The following is a 19,479-nucleotide window of genomic DNA, read 5'->3' on the forward strand; positions in this document are numbered from 1 at the left end:
TACTTGGCTACTCGTCCTTAAGGGTTCAGTTAAAATGGAACTTCCTCTGTGAAGCCCTTCTTGATGACCCCCACGGATATGAATTGTCCCTCACTTGCACCTCCCTAGCAGAGTACTTACCAGACCTCCATGACATTTTAGGTAGCGTTCCCTAGAAGCAGAGCCTGAGGCAGGGAGTCAGGTACATGTAACTTCTAGAAGGAGTGATCTTTAGGAAAAACCTGTAAGGGAGTATGGGAACAAGCATAACGAAGGGCAGTGCATCTCCACCTGTGACCTCCCAGAGGAGCAAGCAGCATTAGCTTTGCCAGGGACCTTGCTAGAAGTGAGAAACTCCCAGAACCAGCCTAGAAACTCTGGGAATGGAACCAGTAAGCTGTTGTTTAACCAGCCCTTTAAGTGATGGTGCTGTACCCTTAAGTTTGAGAACCACACGGGAAGGGGCCAAAGTCAAATAAGGATGTGATCGCAGGTAAAATCTAGCCTGGGCCTGATCCATGGAGGACTCTGGAGCATAAATTGCACCACAGAATTGTCCCTGCCTCTGGCAAGAGGGAAGACTTTGCATCTCTGTATCAGCGCTCATTGACGGTAGCTGTCCCTTGGGGGAGGGATCCCTTGGGTGAGGCAGCTCCTATCAGCTGAGAGCAATTCTCCCAAGAAGGGGCAACCAAGGGCTGGCAGAGTGGGGGGGAAGGTTGGTGCTGCACATACACCAACCTAGCAAAGGGGATCCAGGCATCTATGGGATACTAGCAGCATCTACTGCAGTTTTTCTTATTGGTTCAATGATCTCTGTTCTCTCCATCAGACTGAGAGTTCCAAGTGGTCAAGAACAATGTCTTGTAATTGAGATGTGAATTCTCTTGCTCTAGTTGGGGAGGTGGCAATAAACACACAGGCACATATACATACATAGGTACATATGTATATATGTACATAGGATGATGTCAGATATTGATAAATGCTATGGAGAAAAGCAAAGAAGAGGGAGAGGACAGAGGGAAGTACGAGGTGTTATTTTAGAGCAGTTAAAGAAGGATTCTCTGAGAAGGCGACATTTGAGCCGAGATATGAATGAAGTGAGGGATTGAATCATGAAAAAGAACATCTGGGTAAATTCAAAATTATTTCAAAATAAATGTTTTCTTATGAGAAGGATATCTCAGGGGAGAGCATTCCAGGCACAGGGAATGGATGGATGAATCACAGGAAACACCTGGCATTTCTATACTGATAAGGCGGGAGGTGGCTGGAAAGATGGACAGGTGGCATGTTGCTTACTGTTTTCATTTATTTTTTAATTGACTTTAAACATTTATCAAAATATATATGCACAAGATTTTTAAAAAATCAAATAGGATCAAAGGGGCTGTCATGAAAAGCAGTTCCTCGTCCCACTCCAGCTCCTCTCCCCAAAAGTTACCACAGTTAACCATTTCTGTCTTAGTTTAACTTATTTCACTCCAAATACAGTTGTTGAATATTTATGGTTCCTCTACTGGTTATCTTTGTAACTTTCAATAACAAGCCTCTAGTGCTTCCCTCAACTATAGAGAGTATCTCTTGGCTGTTGTCTTTGTAATATTGGGATGTTGCATTCCTACCATTCCTCCCCTCCTTCAACCATCCAACTCCTATCACTGTTGTAGACAGTAGGGACCTAACTTTCAAGTATTTGGGTGTGACAGGGAGAATAGGGGATTTCGGTTACTGAAAGAAATTCAGTACGGCTAAATTTTAAGTAATAAAATGAGGATATGTTTTATAACCATATTTCATTTTCAATGCTTTTTCTATAGGTTGAGTCTAAAAGTAGAAAACTAATAACTAGACTGTGTGAGAACACAGTCAAGGGGGACTTACGGGATGGCAAACAGTACACCCTCGGTCTGTGTCTGCTTGGTCTTCACCATCTCTTTAACTTACACTCATGTGGGTGACTTTACAGCAGAAGAGTTTTTCTGTTTCAACTTATGTTCCTTGGAAGAAGAGCAAGACAAAGGTGAAGCTGGTTCCCAGCCCAGTTCTACCTCTAGCAGAGACTCCAGTATCTTCAGAGCCCTCCCATGTGGTCTCTCATTCATGATCATGTTTTACTGCTGAGTCCCTGGGCATCATCAGAGTGGCTCCAAAAGTGAATCACATGGACTTTTCATAGCAATCTTCTGAGATGTCTTGAAAATTCCTCCTACTTTGAGAACTGTTCTCCCTCCCTCAACTCACAGAGGCTGGTCCCAATAGCCATGTCTATACTACACGACCCTATCTCTATGACCACAGCAGTATGGGCCAGGAAGTGGCACATGACACAATCAGTTTGTCTCCCCTGGAAATTTTAAATTGAGGCTAAAACTGCCCAGTTGAGTCTGGGTGGATCTCTTGGATAGAGGAGACATAAAACCTCAAAATCTAGCTTCCATCTTGAAGATCAACGAGTAGAGAAGGCAAAACAATCTTTTTCAACTAAAAATACGGGAAAAGGCAGAGATGAAAAATAGAGTGACTGTCAAGACTCCTGATGGCTTTTCCCCCCCTGGTTTCAGCTCCTTGCTGAGGACTTTGCTTGAAGTTTTCTTGAAACAGCACCACATCCTTATACCAAACCCCCAATTTCTTAAACTAGCTCCAGTGAGTTTCCACTATTTACAGCCAAAATGTACTAACAAAATAACCCCTACTATGTAATGGGCTCCTTGGGGGGTAGGAACTATATCTGTGTATTCTCCAAACTGCTAAGCAGAATGCTTTGTACATAGTAGGCACTCACACAGAGCATTTATTGAATTGAATCAGCTGCTGGTACTCCTTCCTAAATGACACAGCCACTTTCGGGGGCACTGACTCCTTCTGACATGAGGGTAGTTCCGACCTATGAGAGGATGAACAGAAAAAAGCACAAATCCACCTTGCCAGCTACTCTGCTACCTAAGAATCCAATGGAGGAGGGGTGGAAAGTTGCCTTAATAAGAGAATCAAACATCAGTTTCAAACTGCTTAAGTGCCTCCCAGTCTCCTGCCACATTAGTAGGATCAAAGAAGGTCATCTGCAAACACAGAGAAAGAGCCTGGCTCCATCATTATAAGGAAAGATGTGCTTTCAATCTCTTGGGTCCCTTATGGATCTGGTGAAAGAGCCCTCTAGTGGTGAAAATGAGCAATTACATCTAGGCTTAGACGCCTATTCTACGCACACATGTACACACACCCACACATTCAATTGAATGAAAGGATGAGGTCACCCCCTAGTAAGTGGGGAGGCATCATCAGGAACTAACTGACGGCTTCCCTGTCTCTGCATTCCCACTCCAGTCAGGTGTTCTGACTCTCTCCAGATGCAGATTCAGGTCTTCCCTTTCTCTGTGATCAGCTTTGGCCCTGGGCAGGGGTTGTAAAGGATAATCCTGCCAAACCAAACCAGAGGCTCAGTATAAAGTTTCATTCTTGTTATGTTGATCCCTTTCTCTCCTTCAGAAAAACTGTCCACATCCTGACCCATGATTGTCGCCTTCATCTGCCTGAGTTCCTGACCCTTCTCCCCAACCCCACACTGTCTACCTGGATGCCTGATGCCTTTCTTCTGGACCTTCTGGGAACCATACCTTGTCAACCTGGGCTTATATTACAGACCAAGGAGATAGAGCGGGGGCTGCTTTTGTTTTACTGTGCGTCTGGTGAATGGAGTGATTGGAGCACACTCTTCCAAAGCCCAAAGCCCATTGACTTTCCAATCACATGATCCTGTTTTGGGAAAAGACCTTGCTCACTCTTATCAGAAGAAGAGAAGAAACAAACAGATCCTGGAACAGCTGCTTTGGTCATTATTAATTACTTCATATTATTTAAGGTTCAGAGATGGGGAAAGAAAATGTCACCAATTTAGTAACCCTTCTCAGGAAAGACCAACTTCACCTCCATGTTACATATGGCTTTTTCCTTTAAAAAAAAAAAAAGGACATTTACTGAGAAGCAATTTTTCTTTTCAGGAAAGAAAAAACAATAAGTAACTTATAGAAGGCCTTGTACATCTTCCCCCATTACCTCCTATCGTTCTTCTGGGATATGACTAGCTGTGGTCTTGGCCCCAAGTTTATCTGTTCTATTTTGGTTATGTGGCAAAATTTCAGTATTTCTATTTCCTGCCCACAAATCAGTGTTTGTGATCCACGACACATGCATATGCAATTAAGTGCATGTAGGTGCATAAACCTACACTATACCTATACTTAAGCGTGTACACCCACAAATGCATGCAGCTATGCATTTGCAGCAAATAGGCTTACTGCAGTTTGCTTGCAGCAAACTGCAAGCAGGTACAGACATATCTTTACATATCTGCTTTACTTCTACAACAAATTCCCAGTCATTCAGAACTCATAACTAAATTGAACATGGCACAGGTAAACACTCAAACACAGTCACATGATGATTATATATTCAAACATACACATGCCTGCGCAGGTATATCTAACACCAAGAACCAAGCCTTTAAGTGAACTTGAGACCAAAAACAAACCAAAAAAAAAAAAAAAAAAGTAAAAAGTAGCAGAGTCACCAAGCAGTTGTGAGCTGCATTTGAGAACTCTTCCATGCATTGCTGCTAACTCATTCACCCAGATAGAAGCTCTCAGATGGAGAGCCAGAGATGGCACCATTATCTTTTTTGTCCAGTTAAATAACATTCAAATATGACAGTTGGTTATGAACACATCTCGGGGACGGCAGAAACAACCCAAGCAGCCTCAGTTCCAAACACCTGACCTCTGGGTATCTGTACCATTATGCCAAAGGAAAGAAAATAATGAGGGCATTCTGTGGACTGTCCTTAGTGTATTCAGTGTGCTCAGAATACATAGTAACAAAAAGCTAGTTAAATTAAATGCTGATCCTTTGCAACATTGCAACATTGGCTATTTCTAAGGAAGCATCTCACTAGCTTTCAGGTATGAACTGACATTTGCACTTTGGACTAACAAGGAAAGCAAACCCAACTTCACCTGCCTCCTGGTCTAACTTAGACAAGGATGTTAACAAATGAACATCCCAGGGACCTTTGAAGAGAATCTGACATTTTCAGCGACTCTCCCTCCTTGAATCCATCACCACTGCCACCCCCAAAATGTAGGGTTGTTAAAATATATGTGTTTTCAGAGACCACACTCTCACACCCCCTCGGCCCAAATCCCTAATATGTATATAAGAGAGTCTACATACGTCTAGCTCCTTCTGTCTTTTAGTAATACATGATCATATGTATATGAACAGTTCCGGGTCTGGTCTGAGCACGTTGTCTCCAGTGTAAACCAGAGCTCCAGAGAAAGGAGGGTAGACATATTGGTTTGTTTTCTGGGGAACCAAATTGAGACAGACTATCCACAGATGTGCCTATGACAACACTCTTTGCCCGCCCAAGTGAGCCATAGAACCGTCGCCCGGAATCGCCGGCCCCTTTAAGAAGACTCGGTCTTCCCCGATGGGCTCCAGCGGCGCCCGCAGCAAAAGGCAAACTTGCCTGGCTCCTTGGGGGTGGGGGTGGGTGGGGGGGAATGCCGCGTCGGGTGGGAGCGGCGAGAGCGCCAGAGTGCGCTGCGGGCTCCTTTCCCTTTCCCCTTTCCTTAACCCTTCCGGGAGCGGGAGAGGAGGATCAGGGTCGTGCTGCAGCGCTACGGAGCCGGGGCGCTGACTGCCCTGGTCTCCCGAAACTTTGCGCGGAGCGTGGGTTGACTAGGCAGAGCCTAGCAGGCTGGCTGGCCTGGGAAGGGAGGGGAGAAGACAGACCCTTCAGTACCCCAGGTCTCTAGCCCGGGCGCTGGAAAGGCGGAGGGTGCAGCCGCAGCGGAGGAGCTGTCCCTTCAGCACCACGGGCTTAAAACTGGGCGTTAAGAAGGCGGAGGCGGGGCAACAGGCGGGGAGCTGTCCCTTCAGCACCGCAGACCTTTGCCCTCCAATGTAACCTCTCGGCCCCCGCCCAGGGGCTGTCTTTTCTCCAGTTTGAGCGGGGGTGTCGGGAGCTGGCGGAGAGCTTTCCTGGGAGGCTGGGGAAGCAATGAACACTCTTCTCAGAGACTCGCCTCCCAGCAGCGCTATTTTTTGCCATCCGCCCTCACCCCCAGCACACGCGCTCGCACACACACGCACGCACGCACACACACACACGCACACAGACCTCTCTGGATTTCTTTGCCTTGAGTCTCCCGGGGCTGTGAGGAACCAGGCGCATCTCAAACCGAGCTGGCAGCTCCAGGCTCCAGAGCCATGCCCTGCACGGACCCTCATGCTCACCAAGCTCCTGAGGAATGAAAGGAACCCAGGGACCCTCAGAAGGCAGCAGTGATGTGGACCAACCTCCTGGAGCCTGCACCCTTCCGAGGGCCATAGGCGACCCAGGGAACTGGAGAGAGCTCCAGACAGGAAATCCCAGCTTTCCCAAAGTCCCTGTGGATGCTGACACAAGGAGACCTGAATTTTTGGAAGGGCCTGTCCTAGGTTACCCAGCTGCAGAGTGATTTTCCCCTCTGGCATCGAACCTCCCTCTCCAACCCCCAGCCATCTAGAGTACCATGAAGAAGTATGAGGATGTGTGACAGAGGAATCCAGATGTTGATCACTACTGTGGGAGCCTTCGCAGCTTTTAGTTTAATGACCATTGCAGTGGGCACGGACTACTGGTTATATTCCAGAGGTGTGTGCAGGACTAAATCTACAAGTGATAATGAAACCAGCAGGAAGAATGAAGAAGTAATGACCCATTCAGGGCTGTGGAGGACCTGCTGCCTAGAAGGTATTTACAAATTCCTCTCAATGGCCCTAAATAATCCAGTTTCTGATATTCTGCTATTCCAATGTGTCGTTGGGGAGATGGAGGCAGTGATGGGGAAAGAGAGATAGTTCAAATTATTGCCGAGAATGTGCAGACGTCCAGATTGTTCCAAGCAAGACTAATCCTGTGTGGGATAAAATGGTTGGGTCTTGTTGATTGTTTTTGGTATAAGCTTCATGAGATGAGATTTTGTGGCACTCTAGGCAGCTTCTGCAGTTGAGAAAATGTCTTCAAATCTAAAATCTCTAGGTATATTGTGAACTGCTTTGCTTTGATCTCTGGCTTGAGATGGGGTCTTTGGCTCTGCTTAAGTTGCATTTCAGTGGAGGAGAGGTGAAGGAAGAGAAAAGGAGGGAAGGGGGAAGGGGGAGAGAGAGAGAGAGAGAGAGAGAGATTCTGACCTAGCCTGGCACACTCTGCGCTATTTCCTTATTTCTCAACATAGTCTTATCAGTTTCTTCTGAGTTTGGTCTAACTAGATATTTTCATGAACTTCCATTGCCAACAAGTTCCAGACTAACATATATGAACCTCTAAACACACACACACACACACACACACACACACACACTTATTAATACATCTCCATTTGGGATCAAAAAACAAAACTGAAGTCTTGGTATTTGGTGTCCACCTGTCTTCTTTCCTAAAGCATCGGCAAACCCAACAAATATATTTCTATGACATTTGCATAAGATTGATTCTCTGAGAATCACAGCATACCACTTCTAATTCAAAAAATTGAGGATTCATTCTAAATTATAATGAAGAGGACAGACCAATTTTAGAATGTCAAGCTCTTAGGTAGCCTGTCTCACTACTAAACTTGCTTTCAGTACACCAGGAGTCACTCGCAGCATCATTGGGCAATGCCTGCATGTCAGTAGGAGTAAACAGAAAAATAGAGAAGGAAACCAAATCTCTTTAGAGCCTATGTGCCTGAGGGAAGGCACTGGATTAGAGGGGCAGAAGGGAGTTTTCTCAGGCTTCTGAGGAATCTGTGAATCTTGTCATAGTGATGAGCAAGGAAATCTGTGTTTCCTATGTGCTCTCCTCCCCTGCCTGCCATTGGTTCTCCATGCCTGCATTCCTACTGGCTGGCATTCGTCAGGGCTTCTTGAGAAGTTGCATTTATGTAAATTGCTTAGGAAATCATGCTATTACATCACTTGCTAGTGTAATGTTGCATCATTGCCTGGCCTTCCTCCCATGTTCTGACACTCTGAACAACTGCTCTCCTGACTGTAGCACTACTAGAGTTGATTCTCTTTCCATTGTAAATTTGCAACTGGTGGGAAGCCCAGGTAGGAAAGGACTACTTTAAATGCAACAAGGATTACTGTATTTGATGTCTGAAGACGTGGGTAATGCTGCAAACTATCTGTGTGACCTTGGCTAAGACATTTACCCATCCAACCCTCAGTATATTAGTCTGGTAAATGATTAATTTGGAATAGGTGGTCATGAATTAGCACTAAGCAAAGCTCTTATTGTATCCAAGGTACTGATGGAAATTCTTTCCTAAACATTGACAAAAATCTAATATCTGTGATTCTTTGTGCTCAGATATGGTGAAGTCATTTACCTTAAGGAAATATCATAATTCCCTTTCCTATGTTAACAATAAAGAATTGAGTCATCTTTTATAAAGTTGAGATTTGGTGGATGTTTTGATGCTTACATGGTTCCAGGGTTGGCATAAAAAATCTGAGGTGCCTCCCAATCCAGAAATGGCACATACGTAGACCAAGTGTCAGTTATTCCCAATTCTTCTGCCCCCTTGACCTAAATCTGGGAATTCAAAACTAATCACCAATTTTGACCTCCCCTCTTAGGGCCTGAAATTCCTGAATCCTTGCTCAGAATTTCTCAACTGATGGTTTCTCTTTTCTCCAACATCATCTCCTACACCCACAGTTTGTACAAGGAATTGGAACCCCACCCAGGTATTCTGTGGGCTTAGTGGGAGAAGTGAGAATTTGAATCAAGAAGAAATTAGATTAATCTAAGATATGTTCTTGGTCAGGTGAATTCTTCTGAGAAAATTTCCTGCAGTCTCCATGCAATTTGGCCCAGCTATTTTTTTTTTTTTTTTTTTTACATTTTGAAGTATTAATGCAGTAAGATGCATAAACTTTAATGAATCACAATAAAATTTTAGCTACGTGTACACCCATATACTCAACACCTAGATAGGCCTGGCTGAAATCTGAAGCCAAGATTTTCCTTCATGTAATGAACATATCAAGTGTTCACAGGATTTGCAGGAACCTCTGCTTTCTGCATGGGAAGACACATGCAGTCAGCAGCACCCATCCTCTGCTGGAATGAAGGTGTACAGCCATCTCCTGCTCAGTATGTCCTGTCTCCCAAAGCCTCAGCATCCTCATTCTTCTGGTCCTTTAAGTGTTAAAGGATAACTGGGGCGGTGGGGGCGGGCAACCATACTTTTTTAAGAGTCATGAGAAAATGTGGCTATTTCATACAAAAGAAGAGAATGGCCCAAAGGGACGTGACAGCTGTCTGCAAATATCTGAAGGGCTGTCATACGGAAAAAAGATTCAAAATGTTCTATGTGGCCTCAAGGGGCTAGAAGTAGGAGCTAGAAGAAAACAGTGTTTACCTCAATATAAGTAACTATCTAATATGGCACGGGGAGCTTTCAGAAGTTATGAGTGGTCTACCACCAAAGATATTCAAGTGTAAGAAAACTACATCAGTTGTTTCCAGTCTTAACTAGTCAGCAGAATCATATGGGGCGATTTAAAAAATAGATTATCAGGCCCCCACAGCTAGGTTCTTTGCCTCCATGGGTCTGTGGTGGATCACTTGGAATCTTAATTTTCTAAAATTCCTCCAAGCAATTACCATATTAAAGCCAACACATGCTGAGCATTTACAATGGGTCTGGGAATGACCCTGTGTGTTAGGAAGGATCACGCCTCTCAAGTGAGAGAAGAGATATTTCCAGTTTTCATTTCTATAACTCACCAGAAAGTCATTTATATTTAGCACTTATTATGTGCTAGGATTGTGCTAAGAATTTTGAAAAAATAACTTTCACCTTCAAAGGCGTTCAATGATGCAGGTAAAAGTATTAGCCTCATTTTACAGATGAGAAAACTGAGGCCAGGAGAAGTTATATAACTTGCCCAAGGTCACATACCTAAACTCAGCAGACACTACTTCACCTAAGCCATGTTGCTTCACTGAACACTTGCTAGGGAGCATTAATTCATGCACTAGTGGATAGGTTGCTACTGGTACAAATATTAGCTTGTGAGAATGCCCTGACACATGGGTTTTTCCATTCAGAAGCCCCAGATCCCAGAACACTCAGCATGCCTGTGCAGCCTCTGCAGGGGGGCAGGAGCCACCAGACAGGCAAAAACTCAGAGGCAGCAAAGGACACTCTTTGAATGAAAAAACAATCGACCTATGTAGAGACACCCACAATGAGAAGCCAGAACGAATGCCTGACTCGTTAGCTGGAAAGCACGCAAGGCATTCACAAAGCAGTGCCCCTACCTGCTGCGTGCTTTCGATGGTGGTGTGTGAATTTGAATGAGAACATGTTCAATATGTGATTCTCTCATTAAGAAACCTCTTGAAGTCCTAGTTATAATCAAAGTGATGTGTTTAGATCATGGAAAGACCACTGGCCTAGTAGCAAGGAACCCTGGGTGCTAATCACATTTCTGTCACTGATAGCTATGTGAATTGCGTACGTTATTTCCTCCTTTGGACCTCAGTTTACCCAGTTCTAAAATGAGAGCTTCCGATAAGATTAGGAAGTAACAAATCCAAAGGTCCCTGTGGACTTGGCAGGTAATGTAAAGTGTGAAACAAACATTTCACAGTCCTCTTACCTCAGTTATATCGGGGTGGGGGAAGGAGTAAGAGTGTGTTTGAGAAGATATAAGGTAACTGTAACTTGGTCTCAGTGTGTGGGCAACAGAGAGTGGTGCAGACTGTGGCACATTGGAAACAATTACTGTGTGGCTTGAGTCGATCTTTACTCTGGGGAGATGTATACCAAACTTGGCCCAATATTCCAAATTTTAAAAAGCTAGATGTTAAATCTCCTGATTTTTAAAATGTGGGCAACTAGTTTAACTGTTTAAACATGCAGTCCCAGCCAAGCCATACTCACTTTACAGCTGAATTTGACCCATGGGCCGCCTTTTGAGCCCTGAAAATTATCTCAAAGCCCCCTTAAATCCAAATTTCTGACATTTTCATTTTTGATTCCTGAATTGCTCTTTATTAGTCAATAATCACTTATTCAATTCATTTAAAAATTGCCTACTAAGAAAAGAAAGCCCACTTAGGATTTTAGGACAGGGAACTTAAAATGATGAAAAAGAGGTTCAATAAACTGCTATTTCTGCTACAGATGGGCCTGGATGACATCAAACATCTGGCTGAAAAACTGAAAAATAAATTAGCCAGTCATTAGAAATTCCCCCATATTTCCAAATCTCCAGATGGTTGACTTTTTCAGCCAGATGGGGTTCCAGCTTTATTTATGTGTTCAGAAGCCTTCAGGGAAGCTTCAGAGGCACAGTTGAGGACAAGGCTGGGAGAAGGACATAAGTATTTTCTATGTGCCAAGCCCATGCTAGGTGCTTTCACATATATTAACTCGTAATTTTCACATCTCCTATCTGCCGCCAGCAGAATATAAACTCCATAAGTACAGGGATCCTTGTCTGTTTGGGGCACTACTATATCCCTAGAGCTTAGAAACAGTACCAAGTAGTCACTTCTGCTCCCCCGTCCTAGATTTAATGCTGCACCTTCCCTTGGACGTGGGTGCAGTATGCATTAGAACACTCTTCCTCTCTTCCCTACTCCTGACCTTCTCCTTATTCCTTTCTCTCCACTCTTCTACATTGACCCTAAAGCCCATGAGGCAGATAGAAGAGAGAAATGGGCTGAAGTCTTAAGACAGGATGGGGGAGACTGACCATGACTGTGTTTGGGGGCAAGTCAGGATGGGGAAGGTGGCAGAGGTTGAGGTGTGAGCATGACTAATATTCAGCCAGAACATGTTTGTATAGCCATACAGTTTGTTAAAATGTTGAAATACTTCCCTCCCTGTTGATAAACAACAACTGGTCCAAGTCCCTCACCAAACCCCCACCACTAGCCCTAAGCCCTTCACGGAACCTCTCAAACATCCACTAGACCCACCAAGTAAGAGGTTAAAACCTGGCCCAGCAGGGCCATCACGATCATGTTCCAGCCCTATGGAAGCACCCATTCTAATTGGCCCGTCTGTGTCCTACTTGTGGTTAAATAGTTTTGAATCTTACTCTTAGTTGCGTCATCCTTGATGGGAAGCACTCCTCTTTTTTCTACCTCAAATCCAGCCTTCTGACCCTAGGATTCTACCCATCTTAGAAAGTAGATAGCTTGGAAATACTTTTTTTTTTTTTTGCTTAATTATTTGAGATGTTATTTCTGGATTGGAATAAAGGCAAATGACGGGCAATCCAAGGCTGGGTGACTAATGTAAGCTATTAGCATGGATGATTGGTGTGGGTAACCAGCACACATCAAGAAAAAAATAAAACAAGAATCAGGCAAAAAGATGAGTGTGTCCTTTTAACGTTTAATGTCATAGAGCAGTATCTAACAAGCTTACTTAAGTGGTCACCTAATTCTCCGGGGGAATGTACCTTTGTTTGACTTAGCTTTTATTATAGATTCAGGCCCAGTTGTATAGTTAGATGTTTACTTGTCGAAAACTTGGGAAGATGCACGTATATTTTTTAGTTCAGTAGAGGTACAAATGATTTCTGTTCATTAGAGGAGATAACCTCAAATGTTGTGGACTATTGCTCACCCTCTAGTACATTAATCAGTTTTATATATAACGTAACGATATTATTTCAGTTTTTTTTAAGATTTAATTTTATTTACCTTTGGCTACGTTAGGCCTTTGTTGCGTGGGCTTTCTCTAGCTGTGGCGAGTGGGGGCTACTCTTCGTTGCGGTGCGCAGGCTTCTCAGGCTTCTCTTGTTGCGGAGCACGGGTTCTAGGAGCGTGGGCTTCAGTAGTTGTGGCACGCGGGCTCAGCAGTTGTGGCTTGCAGGCTCTAGAGCGCAGGCTCATTAGTTGTGGTGCATGGGCTTAGTTGCTCCGCGGCATGTAGGATCTTTCCGGACCAGGGCTCGAACCCAAGTCCCCTGCATTGGCAGACGGATTCTTAACCACTGACTCACCAGGGAAGACCCTCAGATTTTTTTCTTTGAAAAAAAAGTGCATAACATCTTCCTTTGAGCCAGCTTTGTCATTCTGCTGGTTCCCTCACTGATGAATAAAACTTGACATAAGCTCACTGTGTATTTTATGAGAATTATGTTTTTAACGATTTGATTATACTCCGACATGTGGAAGTATCTGCAATGAAAACCAATGTTTCTAAGGTTAAAAAAAGCCTACAAAACTCCAAGGTTGTTTTCCTTTTCCTTCATCCCATGACCCTGCCAGAGTCTACTTTTTCAGTGTAGGAGCAAATGGGCCTTTAACAATTTATGTGTGGCCACAAAGAATATCAGATTGTAGGATGGGCTTTGAGGTCAGGTGGAACTGGGTTCTTACCTGAAGCTGCCATTTACCGTCTACAAGACTTTGGAAATTGCTAAACCTCTGAGCATGAGTTTCCTTACCTATATAACGAGGAAGCAAAAGTAGCAAGCACTTTCATCTGTTTCTGCCTTAGTTCTTAGTTGTGTCTTGTGGTTCCTTCATTCCTTCACACCTCTAAATAGTATGTTGACCAGTAGTCCTTGATTCATGCATTTTAGACAAGATCCATTTGCTAAGACAAATGATAAGTCCACTTTCTTATACCACTACCCTTTCTTCCACTACTTTTAGTTCCTCAGTGAGTTTACCTGTGGCTCCAAGAAGAATCACTCATAAAGATTGAGGGTGGCTGGAAAAAAGAGAGACTGGCATCTCATTCCTGGATTGGATATTAGCTTAGGCAGCACAACTGCTCATCTGCTCATGTGCATATTTTAGCAAGGAAGCTGGGAGGCAAGACCAGGGCTCAGAGAAGGAATGGCAGCAGGTCTGCCTGTTTAGAATGGAGAGATCTCTAAGTTGAGTGGATCTATGGTGGATACTTGAGAGCTTGAGCCATTTTGTCAGTATCCCACCCAAGAGAGCAGCCTGTTAGGCAAGAAGACCCTAGACAGGGCTACATGATGTTCATGAAGGTGTTGTCTTTTTTTTTTTTTTTTTTTTTTTTGCGGTACGCGGGCCTCTCACTGTTCTGGCCTCTCCCGCCGCGGAGCACAGGCTCCGGACGCGCAGGCTCAGCGGCCAAGGCTCACGGGCCCAGCCGCTCCGCGGCATGTGGGATCCTCCCGGACCGGGGCACGAACCCGTGTCCCCTGCATCGGCAGGCGGACTCCCAACCACTGCGCCACCAGGGAAGCCCATGAAGGTGTTGTCTTGCACAGAGCTACCTGGCCTAGGGGTCAAGCAGGGGCTGAGAATCAGCTCATGCTCCGCTTCCCAAACCATGCATGTTGGTCCAGAACTGAGTCCACCCAAAGGGAGGAGAGCCTGTAAAAATGTTCACAGGGCCAACTGCAGACCCAGCAGCATGGGGCTGTGGGTTGCCAGTGATGGGAGCCAAGGTGGGATGGAAAAGACTGACCAGACTCAGGCACCTCACATCAGGAAGGAAGTTGCAGTGGGAAGACCCCACAGGGCCCTCCAATAACAAATGCATGTGCCTCCGGCGGAAAGTCAACATATAGACTCCTGTGTGCAGAGAACCTGACCATTAGTGTCAGCTGGAGGAAGAGTAGCAATGAACAGTAATGGTTTGCAACCTCACGCAGCTAAGTGAAATGGCACTTTTGGCCTTTTTTTTCCTTCTTGTTCTCTGCCACAACATATTAAAGGTATTCCCATCTAAAAGAGGGAGGAGTAATAAACAAATAAATACAGTGAGAAAAATAAAATAAAAGAGGGAGGAGTAGGGATACAGCTTTGCAGTCAGATATGCAATTGGAAGTTTTAACAACCAAAAGTGACTGTAAGGTTATGAAATCGGCCCAAAATATCATTAAGAAAATGAGGGATTGGCCATAACACAGTTGAAAGCCAAAATAAAACAAGTACCTGTTTATATACCACTTAGTTGAGACTTACCAATAAACGGATATATGTCATCATGCTTTGTCTCTAAAATTCTAAAAGTTGAAAATTTAATGATGTATGTGCACTGTGATATGTAATTACCTCTCAGGGGTTGGCAAACTACAGTCCATTGCCAGATTTGGCCCATTGCCGGTTTTTGTGCAACCCACAAGCTGAGAATATATTGTACGTTTTCAAATGGTAGAAAAAATGAAATAACATCTCAGAATATTTCATGACACATAAAAATGATAAATTCAAATTTCAGCATCTATAATTCTGAATGTTGTCAATTTAAAAATTATGGAAATTTGTTTTCTCTACTGTTGTATTAACATCTACATAGCATCCTTGATTTTGCTACTCGATCTGCAAAGTCTAAAATATTTACTGTCTGGCCCTTTACAGAAAAAGTAAAGTTAGCCAATCCCTGCTATATCTCATAGCAGGAATCGATGATAACATTTTATTTCTAGAAGTACCCTTTGTTTTCCCAAGAATGTTGAATTGCTTTCTTTTTTTCTTATACCTTTTGCCTTTATCATAGACTCTTCAGATCAGGTATTCTGTTGGGTTCTCTTTTCTTTCCCGAAGAACTCTCACATAGTTCTTTGCCCAGACAGTCCTTGTCCTCTTTCTGAGCCATGGAGAGGTTGAAAGAAAGTCAATGAGATCTTCCCCTCTGATGGTCTCTAGGGAAGGAAGCCCCTGGCCAGGTACACAGGGAACAATATCTGCTGGGGTAGGCAAAAGAAGAAAGCTTTGGTAACCTGTGTTCTGATGACAATGAAAAAAAAACATGCTAGAGACAGACTGAAGGTAAACTCTATCAGACATGGTTACGGAGTGGGTGAGGGTGAAGAAATTGAGGTCCACAACAGGCGGCTGGTATTGGGAGTCTACTCAGAGGTACTCATGCATATAGTTCTACAGATGAGGTTCATATGATTATGAAACTTCACGAAAAATATGATGTGAATGGGCACTTTTATAGAAAGAGTCTCAACCTCCGTAAGTGTTAAGAATCACTAATACAGAGTTTAGGACAGAGATGAAACCTGGGTTGACACTTAGGATGATCCAAGCATAGATGGTAACTGAAGACGTGGAAGTACACAAGAAGTGCCACAGAAACCCCAATGACCACAAAGAGGGAAACTGACAGAACCCTAAGTAACATTAACATTATGGGGCAAGGAACAGAGGAACCTGTGGAAACTGAAAAGAAAAAAAAAAGAAAACTAGAAACAAAAACAGAGATGAAGGAGGAGAAAGAATCCAGGATTTAAATACCATTTTGATGGTCTACTGAGGCTTGCTCTAAAATAATGCAGATGAACAGAAATGTCTGGCACTAGAAGCTCTCTGGCCTAAGACAGTTCCTTACAAGTAAGTTCCTGACATCATCTGTGGGCTACTTCCTGGGTTTGCACAAGAGGGCCTGCTTCCAGGGTAGATCTGCCCCTCCTCCTGGGATCGGTAAGCAGGTGAGATGATAATATGGATCCTGGGGGTTGCATCTAAGGAAGCTGCAGAAAGAGAGAATGGGTCATGAGAACCCTAGGAAGAGGTGCCGAGGAAATAGTAAAATAACAACTAGCTGACACTTAGCGAACACCTTCTGTGTGCCATGCTACAATTACCGGGGCAGATTGCACGTTCATTTCTGGGCTAACTCCTGAGCATTTATTTATTTATTTAACAGACACATACTCTATGCCAAGCACTGTTCTACGTGAGCACTTGACAAACGTCATTTAATCCTTGTGCCTTATTCATAAGGTAGACATTATTATTATCCCCATTTTACAGATGAAGGAATGGGGACCCAGAGGGCATGTGGTTAGTAAGAGGCAGAGCTGGGTTTCCAACCCTACCTTATGCCACCTTTCATTACTGTACTCTACTTGCTTGGATAAACACTAGTATAAAGAGATGCAACTGATTCTCATAATAGCCCAGTGTACAACTAGCAGGGCTCTTCCACCAATAAGGAGACTGAGGCTTAGAGAATTAAAGATCACCTGCTAGGTGGTGGCAGGGCTGGACTTGAACCAGAAGCTTCACCTTAATCACCACACACTGCACTGCCCAGGGCTGGTGGGCTGGGTTTTTCCAACCTGCCCACTCCTATATCCAGGAGAGTCAGTCACTGGCTCTGAACCATCCAACGACTGGAACTATTGTGAAAAATAATTAACCCAGCCTTTGTCAATTTTTATTCCACATCCAGAAAGCAAGATCAAGGAAAAGATATGGTAAAGCTAGCAAGATTTAGATGTTATAGCAGTAGGTTGTGAAGAAACACCACCTCTGGATCAAATGTAAATAAAAAATAAAAGGCAACACCAATCATTTGGAAGAACAGTGTTTCTTTTCCAGAGTCTAACTAGACGCAGGTGAGCAGACTATTGGAGATTCTTGCATCTTCTACATTGGACTTGGGGTGTTTGCAAACTTGAGGGTGCCATTATGTTCGTGGCTGTCCCACTTCCTGAGGACTAGACTTGGGCACATCATTCATTTGACTTCTTTGAGCTTTATACTCTGTGTCAGGCAGGAGTCAAGTTTTCTGGGTTGGATAATTCTCATACTTAGGGTTCTGCAGCCTGATTCTCATGCAGCAGCCAAGGCCATAAACATCTTGGAAGAGCCCCCAACCCACACGAGACATGGACTAGACGAGTGTACCACCACGTTTGGTTCTTAGTGACCTTGGGCCTGAGTAGGCTAGAAATGGGCAGCTGAGATGAGCTTGGGGCAGCATGACTTCACACCATCTATCCACGTTTTAACCTGCGTGTTGTAAGAACTATTATCACATATGTTTTGCCATCCAAATACTCTTTATCCACCACATTTCCCTGAACCACTAATCTAGAACAAGAGCCTGGCACATAGTCGATTCTTAATAAACATACGTTGAATTTATTGCTTGTGAGTAGGTAATTTAATTACCTTGAGTTTCTCTTAGTGAATCCATGCTAATCCCTAACCATCATTGTTCTGCCATTATGTGCTTACAAACTACTTTTAAAATAATTTATCCTATAATCCCTGCCACAGTGGATGGTAATTCAGCAGCCTGTATTTTGAGCAAGTATGACTTGAAGATCTCAACATTGTTCGTCCATCACTTTTTTTCCATTTTTTTCCCCCTCAGAAATGATCCAGAGTAGTTTAACAGTCTCAGTTAAAAATTCCCTCAATACCCTGGGTGCAAACTTGGGGAAGGAAAAAAGAAAATACATGTTGTGTGGGATATATTGTGCACAGATCTGGCAGGCACTGTTTCTATTCTTTGTGCTTCGGATTCTGTGTATATTTGGATACCTGCATGTTTAGGAAATGGAATTTCCACCACTCTGTATTCCACAGCATATGGTATTCAGCATCAGGCATAGCTGCCTTGGAATACAATAACACCTACCTGCTAAATTAAAGTGATTCAGAAGCTCACGGGTAACTGTTGAGGTGCCTTCCATCACCTCATCTATTACAAAATTCTACCGTCACCTGTGGAAATTGATTTTGGCATTGAGCAGTTAATACAGATGCATATTTACAACAAATCATTTTGACCCTTTGCAAATCACAGGACAGCAGAACCAATTAGCTGTTCGTCAGCTTAAAATGTCTTAAAACATGTACTATCAAGTAAGTCCTGGTTTTTCAAAATATTACTCTTCACCAAAGATGAATCTGGCTTGCAATCAAAATGCCCTAAGTGTTTAGAGAAAAATAAAAAGATCAAATCAAGAGGCAATGATGTTAATCTGAGTCAAAGGTCTGCTGCACAGCATAATAATTGCTCTTTTCTGCTGTTTTACTCTGTGGTGAGTGATGGCTTAGCTCTGAGCAGTGGGAAAATGGCAGGGGTTGGATTCTAAGAGATAATAAGGTCTGAACCAAGGAAAATTCAATCTGGGCCACCCCCGGCGATGATTTTCCAGTTGGAGTCCCTGGGGCTGAGCATAGGAAATGGAGAGTCCTAGCCCAAGACCATGGACTTTCTCCAAACTCTCTTAAAGTAGGCAGAAGTACTGGGGAGGGGAAGGAGGATGAAATTTTAAACAGTGTGGTCAAGTTTGGCTTCCCTGAGAAGGTGACATTTAACCCCAAATCTGAAAGAGGTAAAGAACCAAGCCAGGTGGGAAGAGCATTCCTTCCAGGCAGAAGGAACAGCAAGTACAAAGGCCCTGAGGTGGGGAGGTGCCTGGGGTGTTTAAGGAGCAAGGAAGCCAGTGAGGTTGAACAGGATGAGTGAGGAGGAAAAGAGAATAGGTGAGGGTGTTGAGGCCAAAAGGAAGCTGTAAGAACTTGGACTTAGAGTGAACTGGAAGCCTTTGGAAGAGTTTAATCCCAGGAATGATGTGTTCTTGAATTTGCCATGTCTGAGTCTTCTCCTCACCTGCATTATTTGCTGCTTGATAGAAAGAGCAGTTTGTCCTGTGACCTTCCTTGCTTCCCCCGGGCAAGAACTTCAGCCCTAA

The 19,479-nt window shown here is 43.8% G+C and overlaps 1 protein-coding gene across 4 annotated transcripts in view; it reads left to right on the forward strand.

The window, feature by feature from the left end:
* The first annotated feature begins 5,812 nt into the window (after positions 1 to 5,812).
* CACNG3 (calcium voltage-gated channel auxiliary subunit gamma 3) overlaps positions 5,813 to 19,479 on the forward strand; it is an 81,773-nt gene continuing 68,106 nt past the window's right edge. Inside the window, exons 1-2 of one of the 4 annotated variants that reach the window (XM_060033079.1) lie at positions 5,813 to 6,781; positions 8,656 to 8,766. In XM_060033079.1, the coding sequence (XP_059889062.1) occupies positions 6,571 to 6,781; positions 8,656 to 8,766 (322 nt within the window). In that variant the 5' untranslated portion in view covers positions 5,813 to 6,570. The remainder of the gene's footprint in view (positions 6,782 to 8,655; positions 8,767 to 19,479) is intronic. The other 3 variants (XM_060033077.1, XM_060033080.1, XM_060033078.1) reach the window with 3 other exon arrangements.

The sequence above is a fragment of the Delphinus delphis genome, chromosome 15, assembly GCF_949987515.2.
Source record: "Delphinus delphis chromosome 15, mDelDel1.2, whole genome shotgun sequence".
In the NCBI taxonomy this organism is placed as follows: domain Eukaryota; kingdom Metazoa; phylum Chordata; class Mammalia; order Artiodactyla; family Delphinidae; genus Delphinus; species Delphinus delphis.